This window comes from Mytilus galloprovincialis, chromosome 9 (genome assembly GCF_965363235.1).
Source record: "Mytilus galloprovincialis chromosome 9, xbMytGall1.hap1.1, whole genome shotgun sequence".
Lineage (NCBI taxonomy): Eukaryota > Metazoa > Mollusca > Bivalvia > Mytilida > Mytilidae > Mytilus > Mytilus galloprovincialis.
In genome coordinates this window covers 79,360,587-79,374,887 of record NC_134846.1, presented here as the reverse complement: position 1 = coordinate 79,374,887, position 14,301 = coordinate 79,360,587, and the positions used below count along the sequence as shown (strand labels likewise).

General features: G+C 34.5%; 2 protein-coding genes across 2 annotated transcripts in view; one reads left to right on the top strand and one right to left on the bottom strand.

Annotated features, from left to right (window-relative positions):
- The window catches only part of LOC143046837 (uncharacterized), a 51,056-nt gene extending 45,669 nt beyond the window's left edge, over positions 1–5,387 (bottom strand). The window contains exons 1-2 of the mRNA XM_076219899.1: positions 5,249–5,387; positions 3,874–4,040 (exon numbers count right to left, since the gene is read on the bottom strand). Of these exons, the coding sequence (XP_076076014.1) occupies positions 3,874–4,040; positions 5,249–5,306 (225 nt within the window). The 5' untranslated portion in view covers positions 5,307–5,387. The remainder of the gene's footprint in view (positions 1–3,873; positions 4,041–5,248) is intronic.
- Positions 5,388–6,484: 1,097 nt separating this feature from the next.
- Positions 6,485–14,301, top strand: LOC143046070 (rhodopsin, GQ-coupled-like). Its single transcript, XM_076219046.1, has 3 exons — positions 6,485–6,690; positions 11,738–11,874; positions 12,439–14,301. The coding sequence occupies exons 1-3, from the start codon at positions 6,614–6,616 to the stop codon at positions 13,692–13,694; spliced, it is 1,470 nt and encodes a 489-aa protein (XP_076075161.1). The 5' UTR covers positions 6,485–6,613; the 3' UTR covers positions 13,695–14,301.

Below are 14,301 nucleotides of genomic sequence, written 5' to 3'. Positions count from 1 at the left end.
GTAGTGTTCTATGGCTTTGGTTTGATACCTCACCCACTATGATAGTTTAAAAAATAATTTTAAAGTATTGTCCTGCATGACACTTGATTTTTACCTGAAATTGATATTTTTCATAAGGTTAAGGTGCTCTAAACATTTTATAGGTTGTAAACTTGATTTTTGAAGTTTTGTTAATAAAACGTCGTTTTAGGATTTTTTTGATAAAAAAAATTTCAATGATTAAGGTTTATGTATAATAACAAACATTACTAAAGCCAAAACGGTATCATTTGTAATTAGGTGGAGTTTAAAAATAGACAAAAATGTCAGAATTGAAACCATCTCAAATTTTCACAGATTTTTGCATATGACCTTTGACCTCAATTTAAAAAAAATGTGACCATATCAAGTTCTGACGACAGGCATATTATTATAGTACACGATTTCCTGATATTATGTAGGTGTGTGTTCGGTGGGGAGATTAAATTAAAAAAAATGAAATAGATGGAAAACAAAACACTAAAAAGTGTTGAAAATCATTGCACAGAGATGGAAAAACTGAACAGATGATATAAAAAGTAAAAACACAAAAATACTGAACTCCGAGGAAAATTCAAAAAGGAAAATCAAAAATCAAAAGGCAAAATCAAAAGTCCAAGCACATCAAACGAATGGATAACAACTGTCATATTCCTGACTTGGTACAGGCATTTTCTAGTGTTTTTATCCAAAACTTCTCCCGATTTTCTCTTTGCCTATTTTGCCATGTACAATCCTGTTCGATCACAAGGATCTTCATGTGATCAAAATCTTTCAGATTGTGATCTGGTAACCTGAAAATAAATTATACAATAATTGCAAATATTTCGGCTCAACAAATGGCCTTCTTCGGTGACAAAAGTTTTAACAATAATGATATATAATGTATAAGGTGTAAACATAGATCAGTAATAATACAGGTAAGTTTTGGTCGATTGATTTTAATCCAAAATCCTGAATATAATAATATAAACATTAGACTGTAAATTTAATTATTTCTTTCTATTGATTCCATCTGGATGGAGGACACCCAGTGTTTTTATCCAAAACTTCTCCCGATTTTCTCTTTGCCTATTTTGCCATGTACAATCCTGTTCGATCACAAGGATCTTCATGTGATCAAAATCTTTCAGATTGTGATCTGGTAACCTGAAGTGTTGGCTGACAGGAATATACGGTTTTTTTGTGAGGTCACTCCTGTGGCCATTGAGGCGTTTGTGAAATGGCTGCATAGATTCACCAACATATTGGAGACCACATCTAGGACACTCAAGAACGTAAATCACGTTTGAGCTTTTGCAGTTGACATTGCAGAAGATCTTGTATGTCTTTTCTGTGGTCTTACTGTGAAATGTTGATGAATGCTGCAATTGGTTGCAACATTTGCAGCGCTTATCCCCACAAGTCTGGCAATTACCTACAGTATGGTTAGGTTTGGAAAGGTCAGCACGGACAAGTATATTTCTCAGGCTGTTAGGTTGTTTGAAGGCAATCATGGGAGGCTCAGGAAAGATTTTGGATAACTTCGAATGTTTCTCGATTGCTGTCCAATGATCACGAATGGTCTTGAAACTATTTCTCAGGCATGGATGGTAGGTGAGCACACATGGGATTCTTTTACTTTTCTGTTTATCTTTGTAAGTTAGCAGACTGCTTCTGGGGATGGATTCCGCTTTTCGAAAACTATTTTTGATGTTTTTGTGTTTATATCCCCTTCTTTTCAAATGTCCTTTGAGCTGCCCCAGACGTTGTTTTGCAGTGTCTTCAGAGGAGCAGATTCGCCTTATTTTGAGAGCTTGGCTGTACGGAATGCTCTTCGTGCAGTGTGGAGGATTGCAACTTTCAGGCGACAAGTATTGGTGAGTATCTGTAGGTTTAGAGTATATATCTGTGTTTATTATACCTACAGAGAGGGTGCTAGATGTATCAAGGAAGTTTATGGTGGATTGGATGTTTCATGGGTGAATTTGATGGTAGGGTGTTGATTGTTAGCATTTGTTATAAAAGTTTGTAATTCTTGGTCTCCCTTGTCCCATTTCATGTCAACGTCATCAATGAATCGATACCAGGAAAGCGGTTTTTCGATGGAGCACTCCAGCAGTTGCTTTTCAACTTTACCCATGAATATATTGGCATAAGATGGAGCCATTTTTGTACCCATAGCAGTGCCATTTGTCTGTAAATAGTGTTCTCCTTGGAATGTGAAGATGTTCTTTTTCAAGACCATAGTAAGCATTTCAACTAAGCAATCAGTAGGTGGAATTTTAAGAGATCGAGAGTCCCAAACTTCTCTACATGCTTCAATACCATCCGCATGGGGAATATTCGTATAGAGGGAGGTGACATTCATAGTGACAAGAGTAGTTTTGGCAGGTAGAGGGTTTAAATCCTGCATTTTTAGTAGGTAATCTGTAGAATCTTTTATAAAAGATGGCAAGTTTTCTACATGTGGTCGAAGATGGTAATCAACGAATTCGGATATTTTTTCGGTGGGATAACCATTAGCTGAGACGATTGGTCTTCCTGGGTTACCAGGTTTATGAATTTTAGGGAGCAGGTAGAATCGCCCAGGTTTGGAATTTTCAGGTTTTAAATATTTGAGAGTATCTATATCAATGATGTTATTGTCACACATTTCCTTTAAACATTCTGTTATTTCCTCCCTGAATTAGAGGGTGGGGTCCGAATTAAGTTTTTTGTAAAACCGGTCATCATCTAATTGGCGAATGGCCTCTTGGACATAGTTAGATTTTTCCATGACGACAACTGCATTCCCTTTGTCTGCAGGTTTAATAACAATGTCGTCATTATCTCTCAAATTTGTTAAAGCCACACGTTCATCAGGTGTTAAATTGTCATAGGTCTGATTGTTTATTTTTACATTTGTAAGTATATCCGTTTTAACATTGTCTATAAATGATTCTAAGGTGGTGTTTTTGCTTGGTTTAGGGACCCAGTTGCTTTTCTTTCTAAATCTATATTCGTTGGAGTCATCAGAGTCACTATCTGAGGTGGTACTATCGTCCTCTTTCGATGCAAAATGTTCCTTGATGCGGAGGCTCCTGGCAAAATAATCCAGTTCATCAGACAATTTAGTATCATTCACTGGACCTGGGACTGGACAAAAGTTTAGGCCTTTGGATAGTAATGAAGTTTCGTCCTCAGTAAGTTGTTTGTTGGAGAGATTAACAACGGTATTGATCTTGTTGCTGAGGACTTGAGGTCTACGTCTAAAATGTCTGTTTTTTGGTTTTATTATTCTTTTTTTCTTTTGTACTAATGGATGGGAAAGAAGTACCATCCCGCTGAAATTTGCATCTTTGTCTGGAGCGGAGAGTGGCGGTCTTAGTGTTGGTTATATCTCTCAGGCGCTCTTGGATGTTCTAGAATTCGCTTGCTGTTAGATCTTTTTTGCAAGCGTGAGACAAGGAGTCAAATTGAAGTGTTAGGTTTTTAAGATGTTCAATACAGTGTTCTCTAAGGAGTATGAGTAAACGGAGGGAACAGTGAAATAGGGTTTGATCCCACCTACGAAGAAATGTATCAGACAGGTTGCCGGTAGTTTGAGGCAGTGCTTCAATACATAAGCCACTGGGAATAACATTATTGTCAATATAATGACAGTAATTAGAAAGATGGTGTCTAGTACTAATTTGTTGTTGTTTAATGATCCTTAGTTGTTTGAAATATTGATCATAATTCATGTTGTACACAGTTGGAATATAAGTCTATATAAGAAGATGTGGTATGATTGCCATTGAGACAACTGTCCACAAGAGACCAAGTGACACAGAAATTAAAAGCTATAGGTCACCGTCCACACGGAGCTGTCATTGCAAAATATATCGGGTTTACCTTTGTTTGATTGTCAAGTGCACCAGTGAAGCCTAACTGTCGACATGCTACCGTGGCATCTCTAATAGACCATCTCGTGCTGCAGATCTGTCCCCAAGTTCCATTGATTTTTACAATCACTCGCCCAGTATTTGATTTTCCTCGTAAGCTAATGTAGTTCCGATATCCTATCAAATAGTACAAATATTAATAAGATCAGATCAGTTCGTGAATAAAAATTATGGTATATAGACAACTGGATTAAACACTTAATCTCAACAAGGTAACTGGACTTCAGTAACAAATACAATGATTGGTCAAATGTTATAATTTACTGTTGAGCAGGATAATATGTTTAACCTTCTGGAGCACCTGCTATCACCCCCACTTTTTTCTTAGATTCCTGTTTTTCAGTCTTAAGTTTTATATGTTATGATATGTATATACTGTTTGTCTTTTGATCGTTTTTCTTTTTTTGCCATGGCATTGTCAGTTTTTTCCCCCACTTATGAGTTTGAATATCCCCCAGGTATCTATTGTATCTCTTTTACTACAGAACAAACAAGAAATTGATAAAACTAAAGATTAGGAAATAATCCGAAGTACATATGTATCTAAACAATTTAAATGGTAAAACACCAAAACAAAAACACTGACCGATAAAATTAAAAGTCGGAAAATTGCAACCCAATTTTTAAACCTCACGGTCGTTGTCACAAATTGTAATACTGACATTATATCATACACGTAAAAAAAAACCGTTCAGAGAATAACAAGAAAACCGTACAGATCACATAACCCCAAATGTTGACTCTGGTTTTTAAGCAACGCGCCCTGTAAGTTAAAGAACCATTTAAACAATTCAACGAAAGTCCGTTTAATTAGCCATTTTCTTAAATTGCCATTAATTCATTGATTTGTTCTTGTCCTAAGAATGCATGCAATATTTGTCACTGAACGTTTGGAAAATGAATAAAGCAATCAATCAATCTTTCTAGTTCACAGAAGACACATCGCCTTTTAACAGTTTTGTCCGTCTTTTATCTGTATCGGTTTGTGCCTTTTTTTTTGTGTTGTTGTTACCTTGTTATTTGTTGGTTGCACTTTATACTTATTCAATCATTATTTTTGTAATTTGTCCTTATAATGGATTAATTTCGGTATGACCATAATTGAATTCCTGCATTTGCACTCTAATACATAGTGTCTTTTTATGAAATCAAGACTCTTATCAATGTTCATTTACCAAGTAATTATTTCGGAATTTATGAGAAGTCTATAAGTGCATTAGGAATAAAGTCAGATAGGATTTCTTTGTGACATTCATCTAGCAGTATTTTCTCCGCCCATAATACGATTGGAACAAAATTAATTAAAAACCAATAAATAATCCTACCTTCTACAGAATAAATCTCAAAAATAAAAATTGTAAACAATATAAAAGCAAGCTGCATTATGCTGTCACATACAAGCGAGTAGCAAGACAGAATTTTGATATCTTGAACAGACCAAATATATAAGACTGTTAAATTACAAAATCAAATCACCTCTATTGACAAACTTTTGGCCACACTTCTCCTCCCCGACTAAGAAACCCGATAAATTTGTAATGTTATGGACAAACAAATCATTAGATAACAATTTAAGCCTTGGGTGTGATATCACGATTAACTTCTCTTTGGTGAAATGTTCGATTAACGGCCGTGTTTCTTCCGAGTAATAAATGAACGTGACGGCCAACCCTGTTTGCACTGCTAGGGTGTTCCGAGTGCTTCGATGTCAAAACACAGGACCACACCTGTAATCATTCCGAATGACAATTGATGGTGTAAAAAGGCTCAAACACAAAATAGAAATAAAAAAAATAATGTTACACCTACATTATGTCATACACGTAAAAAAAAAAAAAAAAAAAAAAAACATACAAAAAAACCGCCTTGTATTGTAAGGACACTTCGTTAAGAGATTTTGCGAGGGGATTGAATAATGTTTAACTATCTGAACTGATCGCTTATATTCATGTCGTACCATCCAAGGATCTCGTATGTTCTTAAGAAATTGATACAATCATTTATCATTTACATCATACTTTCTGATGTGAAGCGATGTTGAGGCACACAATGTAACAATTAGTTAAATATAGCCTAGGAACGCCTTATATCCTTACAGCCAAAAAAAATCTTATTGTATAAAACGTTATGTTCTAAATATATTTTATTCACTGGAACGATGTCTAGTAAGTATGCGCAGCATATTTAAAACATTTTAGTGTCCGATATGAAAAGTGCTAATTGCTAAACACATTTTGATTCAGAAAATGTTTCAAATAATTCCTTATGAGTTTAATAAACTAAAATGGTAATGAAATTGTTAATTTTTTGCTTTTCTTCTGGATAAACGAACGTTGACCGACTTTTTTTTAGTTGAAATTTAATTACATAATGGATAACCTGACTTTGTTGACGTGGGAAAGAGTACTTAATTGTCAGACAGAGAAAATGAATATTGTCAAAGTGCGTTAATTGTCTGGTCCAAGTAATTCTATAAAATCACCAGCTAGTTTATATTATTCTTTAATTGCTGTTTCCTTTAAGAAATGATATTAATTAATTTTACTATTACAGATGTTAATTTTGACAACGACACATCAGATGGAACGACGCCGACGCTATCTAACAGTACGAGTATTTACGATACATATGACTACTTTGTACATCCACACTGGAAACAGTTTGGCCCAATCCCAGACCACTGGCATTATATGGTGGGGATATACATAACCATTGTAGGGATTACTGGGATCGTTGGAAATTCAATAGTCATATGGATTTTCAGCACGTAAGTTAATTATCCTATTAATTTCTTTCTGTTACCTAAGTAACTCGTAGTGCTCTGAATTGTTTTCATTTTAACTTTACGCCGATCTTTGGTTTTGTCATTTTCGTGCAAAAAAGGTGAAGCCTGACTTTCAAAATATTTCAAACGGAATAGCACATCCTTAATTTTACGCTGATGTTGTTAGCTGAGTCTGTACATTTAGATGCGATCCGTGTACTCTCTTTATATCAATCTTAGAGATAAACTTATTCTAATTCAGCACTGTTATTTTGAATATTAATTTTGTTATAAGTAGATTAAAGCCATACTTAATTTAATTGTAATATACATATTTTTTATGTACTTTCTAGTTACTACAATCTGTCGATACATATATTTTGGTATTGCACAAGGTCAGGTTTTTTATGCTAGTTAATGACGTCTTTACACTAAATCCATTAGATGTTGGATGCGTACTGATTGATACATGTTTTTTTTTATTAGTTGTTAATTAACTTTGAAATAGTTTTCATTAATTGCCAGTATTCTCAGATCTTGAATTAGTGGGGTTTTTTTTATTGTTGTTGTTAGAGATGAGGGATGGATAAATACGCTGAAACGGTCGCTCAGTCTTTTTGTTTGCTGTTTTTTTTTCTGCTTTGTATCGATCTGATGAGTTTAGCCCTTTTCAAATGATTTTCATAGTTTATTCTATTGTTTTTCTGTTACACCACTGTCTTGGGTTAGTTGAAGGTAAAGCTTCCACACACATGTTCAACTACGACACATTCTTTATGTGTCTGTCTGAATTCAGGAGCCTTTATTTCATTTATTGTCTATTATATTTGTTTTTCGTGAACTGTTTTTTCATAAGGCCTTGAGTTTTCTCTTTTATATTGTTGTATATTTTTCGGGCTCAGATATATGGCCGACTAAACGGTTTGGGTTTTCTCATTGCTGAAGGCCGTACAGTTGCCTATATTTGCTGACATGTTCTTCATCTAAACTTTGTAGAATGGTTGTCTCATTTGCAATCATACCACAGCTCTTAAATAGCAGAACAAAAATAAAAATAAAATCGTATCGGTTGCTAGATTTTCTTATCAATTTGGATCCTTTGTTTGATGTAAATGTTTGATTATAAGTACTCTATTACAAATTCAAAAATAAACTACCTCGAATGGAGAAATTTGGTACCAATGTTTTGTGTATAATAAATAAAGATCTATAAACAAATGGATGTTAAAAGGCTTTGATTCAATTAACAAATAAAACGAAATAAAAAAAAACATAAACTAGTACTCCTGTCCATGGCTTTGTTCTTCAGTTCACAGTGGTGGCGTGATCGTTAGTTTGCAAAGATTTCTACTTACACCCGGTGCTATGGCCGGTCTTTAACTTGCAGTGAGGTTATATTCTGTGTTTAAGGCCTAAATGTGAGTAAAAGAAAAGCAACAAAAGCGCGGATTCTTTCCTTTTTGTGTTTTAAGCTCACCTGGCCCGAAGGGCGAAGTGAGCTTTTCCCATCACTTTGCGTCTGGCGTCCGTCGTCGTCGTCGTCGTCCGTCGTCTGTCGTCCGTCGTCCGTCGTCCGTCGTCGTTAACTTTTACAAAAATCTTCTCCTCTGAAACTACTGGGCCAAATTGAACCAAACTTGGCCACAATCATCATTGGGGTATCTAGTTTAAAAAATGTGTGGCGTGACCCGGTCAACCAACCAAGATGGCCGCCACGGCTAAAAATAGAACATAGGGGTAAAATGCAGTTTTTGGCTTATAACTCAAAAACCAAAGCATTTAGAGGAAATCTGACATGGGGTAAATATGTTTATCAGGTCAAGATCTATCTGCCCTGAAATTTTCAGATGAATCGTTCAACCCGTTGTTGGGTTGCTGCCCCTGAATTGGTCATTTTGAGGAAATTTTGCTGTTTTTGGTTATTATCTTGAATATTATTATAGATAGAGATAAACTGTAAACAGCAATAATGTTTGGCAAAGTTAGATTTACAAATAAGTCAACATGACCGAAATGGTCAGTTGACCCCTTTAGGAGTTATTGCCCTTTATAGTCAATTTTTAACCATTTTTCAAAAATATAAGTAATCTTTTACAAAAATCTTCTCCTCTGAAACTAATGGGCCAAATTAATCCAAACTTGGCCACAATCATCTTTGGGGTATCTAGTTTAAAAAATGTGTGGCGTGACCCGGTCAACCAACCAAGATGGCCGCCACGGCTAAAAATAGAACATAGGGGTAAAATGCAGTTTTGGCTTATAACTCAAAAACCAAAGCATTTAGAGGAAATCTGATTAGGTAAAAATGTTTATCAGGTCAAGATCTATCTGCCCTGAAATTTTCAGATGAATCGGTCAACCTGTTGTTGGGTTGCTGCCCCTGAATTGGTAATTTTGAGGAAATTTTTTACATTTTTGGTTATTATCTTGAATATTATTATAGATAGAGATAAACTGTAAACAGCAATAATGTTCAGCAAAGTTAGATTTACAAATAAGTCAACATGACCGAAATGGTCAGTTGACCCCTTAAGGAGTTATTGCCCTTTATAGTCAATTTTTAACCATTTTTCATAAATCTAAGTAATCTTTTACAAAAATCTTCTCCTCTGAAACTAATGGGCCAAATTAATCCAAAGTTGGCCACAATCATCTTTGGGGTATCTAGTTTAAAAAAAAATGTGTGGCGTGACCCGGTCAACCAACCAAGATGGCTGCCACGGCTAAAAATAGAACATAGTGGTAAAATGCAGTTTTTGGCTTATAACTCAAAAAACCAAAACATTTAGAGGAAATCTGACGGAGTAAAAATGTTTAACAGGTCAAGATCTATCTGCCCTGAAATTTTCAGATGAATCGGTCAACCTGTTGTTGGGTTGCTGCCCCTGAATTGGTAATTTTGAGGAAATTTTGCTGTTTTTGGTTATTATCTTGAATATTATTATAGATAGAGATAAACTGTAAACAGCAATAATGTTCATCAAAGTAAGATTTACAAATAAGTCAACATGACCGAAATGGTCAGTTGACCCCTTTAGGAGTTATTGCCCTTTATAGTCAATTTTTAACCATTTTTCGTAAATCTTAGTTATCTTTTACAAAAATCTTTGCCTCTGAAACTACTGGGCCAAATTAATTCAAACTTGGCCACAATCATCTTTGAGGTACCTTGTTTGAAAAATGTGTCCGATGACCTGGCCACCCAACCAAGATGGCCACCACGGCTAAAAATAGAACAGGGGTAAAATGTAGTTTTTTGCTTATAACTCTGAAACCCAAATCATTTAGAGGAAATCTGACAAGGAGTTAAATTGTTAATCAAGTCAATATATATCTGCCCTGAAATATTCAAATGAATTGGACAACCGGTTGTTGGGTTGCTGCCCTCCAATTGGTAATTTTTAAAGAAATTTTGCTGTTTTTGGTTATTATCTTGAATACCGTTATAGATAGCGATAAACTGTAAACTGCGATAATGTTCATCAAAGTAAGATCTACAAATAAGTCCACATGACATAAATAGTCAATTGACCCCTTAAGGAGTTATTGCCCTTTATAGTCAATTTTTAACAATTTTCATTAATTTGGTAAATTTATGTAAATTTTTACCAAATATTTTTCTCTGTTACTAATGGGCAAAGTTCATTATAGATATAATTGTAAGAAGCAAGAATGTTCAGTGAAGTAAGAATTTCAAACACATCACCATCACCAAAATACAATTTTGTCATGAATCCATTTGTGTCCTTTGTTTAATATGCATATAGACCAAGGTGAGCGACACAGGCTCTTTAGAGCCTCTAGTTTTGTTTTGTTTTGCGTATTTTGTGTCGTGGAATGACATCCCCTAACCCTTTTATAAAACAAAAACAAACACACAACCACCAACAATAACACCAAATGAATCAAACAATACAAAACATCGGCTGCTGTTAATAATACAAAACATCGGCTGCTGTTAATAATACAAAACATCGTATCGGCTGCTGTTAATAATACAAAACATCGGCTGCTGTTTTAAAATAATACAAAACATCGTATCGGATGCTGTTAATAATACAAAACATCGTATCGGCTGCTGTTAATAATACAAAACATCGTATCGGCTGCTGTTAATAATACAAAACATCGTATCGGATGCTGTTAATAATACAAAACATCGTATCGGCTGCTGTTAATAATTTATAATCAACCTTTTTTATGCAATGTGTGTATGTTTAATTTTTCACTTGTTTACCATCAAAAATTTAAAACCATATTTATAATTTATCAAAATATGTTTATGACGAAACTATCTTAAGTATAAATACGACATTATTTTTAACCCTCTCATGAATATATGGCGTTAGTATTCTACAAGTATTAAAACAAGCACATGTTGATAGGACCAAAGTTATTACATCTAAATGTAATGCCTCAATTATAAATTCATCGTATTCTACTAAGTAAATACATAACATTTGACTTTTTTTTTTATTCTACTAAGAATTTCAGTGAAGTACTGTAGTTTCTTTTATCCTGCAATAAGTCAACTATTGTACAAATAACAGATCTCCTGTTATCCCGTTTTCATGTTGATCAATCAGTAATGTGGATAAAAAAAAATTGCGTAAAAGTCCATTTTTGCCATCCTCCTCACGGTCCGCTCTTTAACTGTGTCGATTCCTTTGAAAAGTTAGAGACAATGAAAAAATTTAAATAACTAAAGTTTCAATTGTTGGGTGTAAATTTCAGGATAAAAACAATATGTGTACATTTTCGGAAAATATAAAATTTATTTGTACTCGCTGCAAAACGACAGAAAAGCTAGGCGAGCCTCACTTTCCGTCCTGTTTCTAAAGCTCGTACAAACACATTTCATATTTTCCAACAATGTACATTGATTCTACATATATAAGTTTGTCAAACGTTTGTACAAGGTCCACACACAATTTCACCGGCAAACGTAATCAATCTGATTCCTATTCTGACATCATTTTAAAATTATTAAAGAATCATCCATTATAATGCAGTATCAGTAATTTATGGATAAACTAAACATCTATTTCAGGACTAAGCAGCTAAAGACACCCTCCAATATGCTGATTATAAATTTAGCCCTGAGCGACTTCACCTTCTCTCTAGTTAATGGTTTCCCGTTACTGACCATATCAGCCTTCAATACAAAGTGGATGTGGGGTGACGTAGGTAGGGATTAAATAATTAAAACATGAGTAAGAAACTGATCAATGAAACAAACACCAGGCACGTTTTAACCTTTCAAAAAGGTATAACATGACCTGAAGGTCTTTAATCTCCATTAAAAAGCGTAATATCTAAACATATATGGTGCGACACAAGCAAACATAGTCTTTATCATTACACTAAAACAAACATTTATGGATACCTTCACAAAGAACGCTCGGAACAATCTACTGATGTAGAATTACAACAAGAGGTATATGACTCAAAAGGACTGAAATGTAGCATAAACGTCTGACCTCAACCTGGTAAAGGTATAAAAGAAGGAGGAAAGCAAAAACAATGAATTACCAAAAAATATACTAATAATTTATTTTTCTTTCCATTTTCTGAATATTTGTTTTGTTTCTTATGTTTGTGATAACTTGCGACATACATAGATTTTGTACTTTAAAGAACATTTTAAATCATCACGCACTTGTTCAATATTTATAGTTTAATCTAAACTGAACTAGTGTTGATCTACGAAATCTATGTATATCATCAATGTATCTTTTTATTTTATTTCAGCTTGCCAGTTTTACGGTTTTATTGGTGGATTGTTCGGCCTGATGTCCATCAATACACTGGCTGCTATATCAATCGACCGCTACATTAATATAGCCTACCCTCTGACGTCTGTTAGATTCATGACCAAGAAAAATGCGTTGATGATGATCGGTATAGTTTGGATCTGGTCGCTTATTTGGGCTGTTCCGCCTATATTTGGATGGGGAGCATACATACCAGAAGGCTTCCAAACGTCTTGCACATTTGATTACCTAACTAGATCGGTAAACAATCGTTCTTACATTTTTGGTATGTACATTGGGGACTTTGCACTTCCACTTGTTATAATTATCGTTTGTTATGTATTGATAATACAAGCAATCCGCAATCATGAAAAAGAAATGATAATAATGGCAAAGAAACTGAAAGCAGATGATATTCGAAAGAACCAAGAGAAAACCAGAGCTGAAGTCAGAATAGCAAAAATTGCAATGGGTATTTTTCTTCTCTATATGCTATCATGGAGCCCTTATGCAACTATTGCTTTAATTGGCCAATTTGGACCAACGAATTGGGTCACTCCTTTGCTTTCCGAACTTCCAGTTCTGTTAGCAAAAGCATGTGCTATGCACAATCCTATTGTTTATGCATTCAGTCATCCAAAATTTAGAGAGGCATTGTCTAAGCGAGTCCCTTGGCTATCGTGTTGTTTTAAACCTCCGAAGAAATCAGTAAAATCAACGACAGGATCTGTCACTCGAGCACCGAAAAAACGTCAGGCAAGTCGAGTTACAAGTGCAGATACGGCAGAACCACGTGACAGTATTAGTGAAGCGTCCAGTTGTGTAAGCAATCTTGATGATTCGGTATTTGGTCCTTCGGTCCAAATGAACCGAACCATCTCAGAAATGGTACCAAATGGTGATTATGGCGATGTTGTACGTGAACTTGTACGTGCATTAGTAGGGGTTGCGTGTCAACAACCATTCCTTCAACCTATCTACATGTCAAATATGTCTAGTCCAACTGCAGAAAATGTGGGTTCTCAAAATCAAGCTTTTAGTCCGACTGGAGAAACTATAGGTTCTCAAAATCAAGCTTTTAGGGCATCGCAGAGCGATATTTCATCATATTTAAATAATTTAATAACTGCCAGAAACCAAAGTGGAGAGGTAAATACTGACCAAAGTAGGGCACCAATAGCGCAAATAGACGAAGCATTCAAACTTTTGAAAGATGACAGTAAAACTGACCTTCTTGAAAGCAGTGCTTTGTAATAAATTAGTCTGAAGAACTTAATTTCTACATTTGAATACAAGAATTATTTAAAAGAAAACTATATCAGTTTATATAATGTGTATTGGTGTTATAAAGTCAGTTTCATGTTTAGTATGTAAATAATTATCACGAAATCGTTTTAGAAATATAATGATAACTTTGTTGTGTGAAACACACATTAGTTTGAACCAGGAGTGTTTGTAATATTCCATATCATTAGCAAAGGTCATAGTCATGAAAATGGGAGAACAATTCTTTCGTTTGAATTCTTTTCCAAAGTCAGTGATTCAATTATCATTTGTTAAGACAGGCATTCAGACCGTATTTTAATCATATATATACTATCAAGTTTTTATATCGTACGCGTGATCCTGTGATACAAGCAAGAGCTGTGATAAAATTTAGAATTGTATGTCTACTATCTTGATTTTTCTATAAAGTGATTGAGAGGTTTAGAACAAAAGACATTCATCTCTTATTAAGAACCTCTAGTTTTCATTGAACCACATTTTAGCCTGTATATCATAAACTGTGTATTAGTAGTTCATACTATATTCATGAGGTTCTATAACGTTGTGGAATTTCCTTTATGAATAAAGAAAAGTT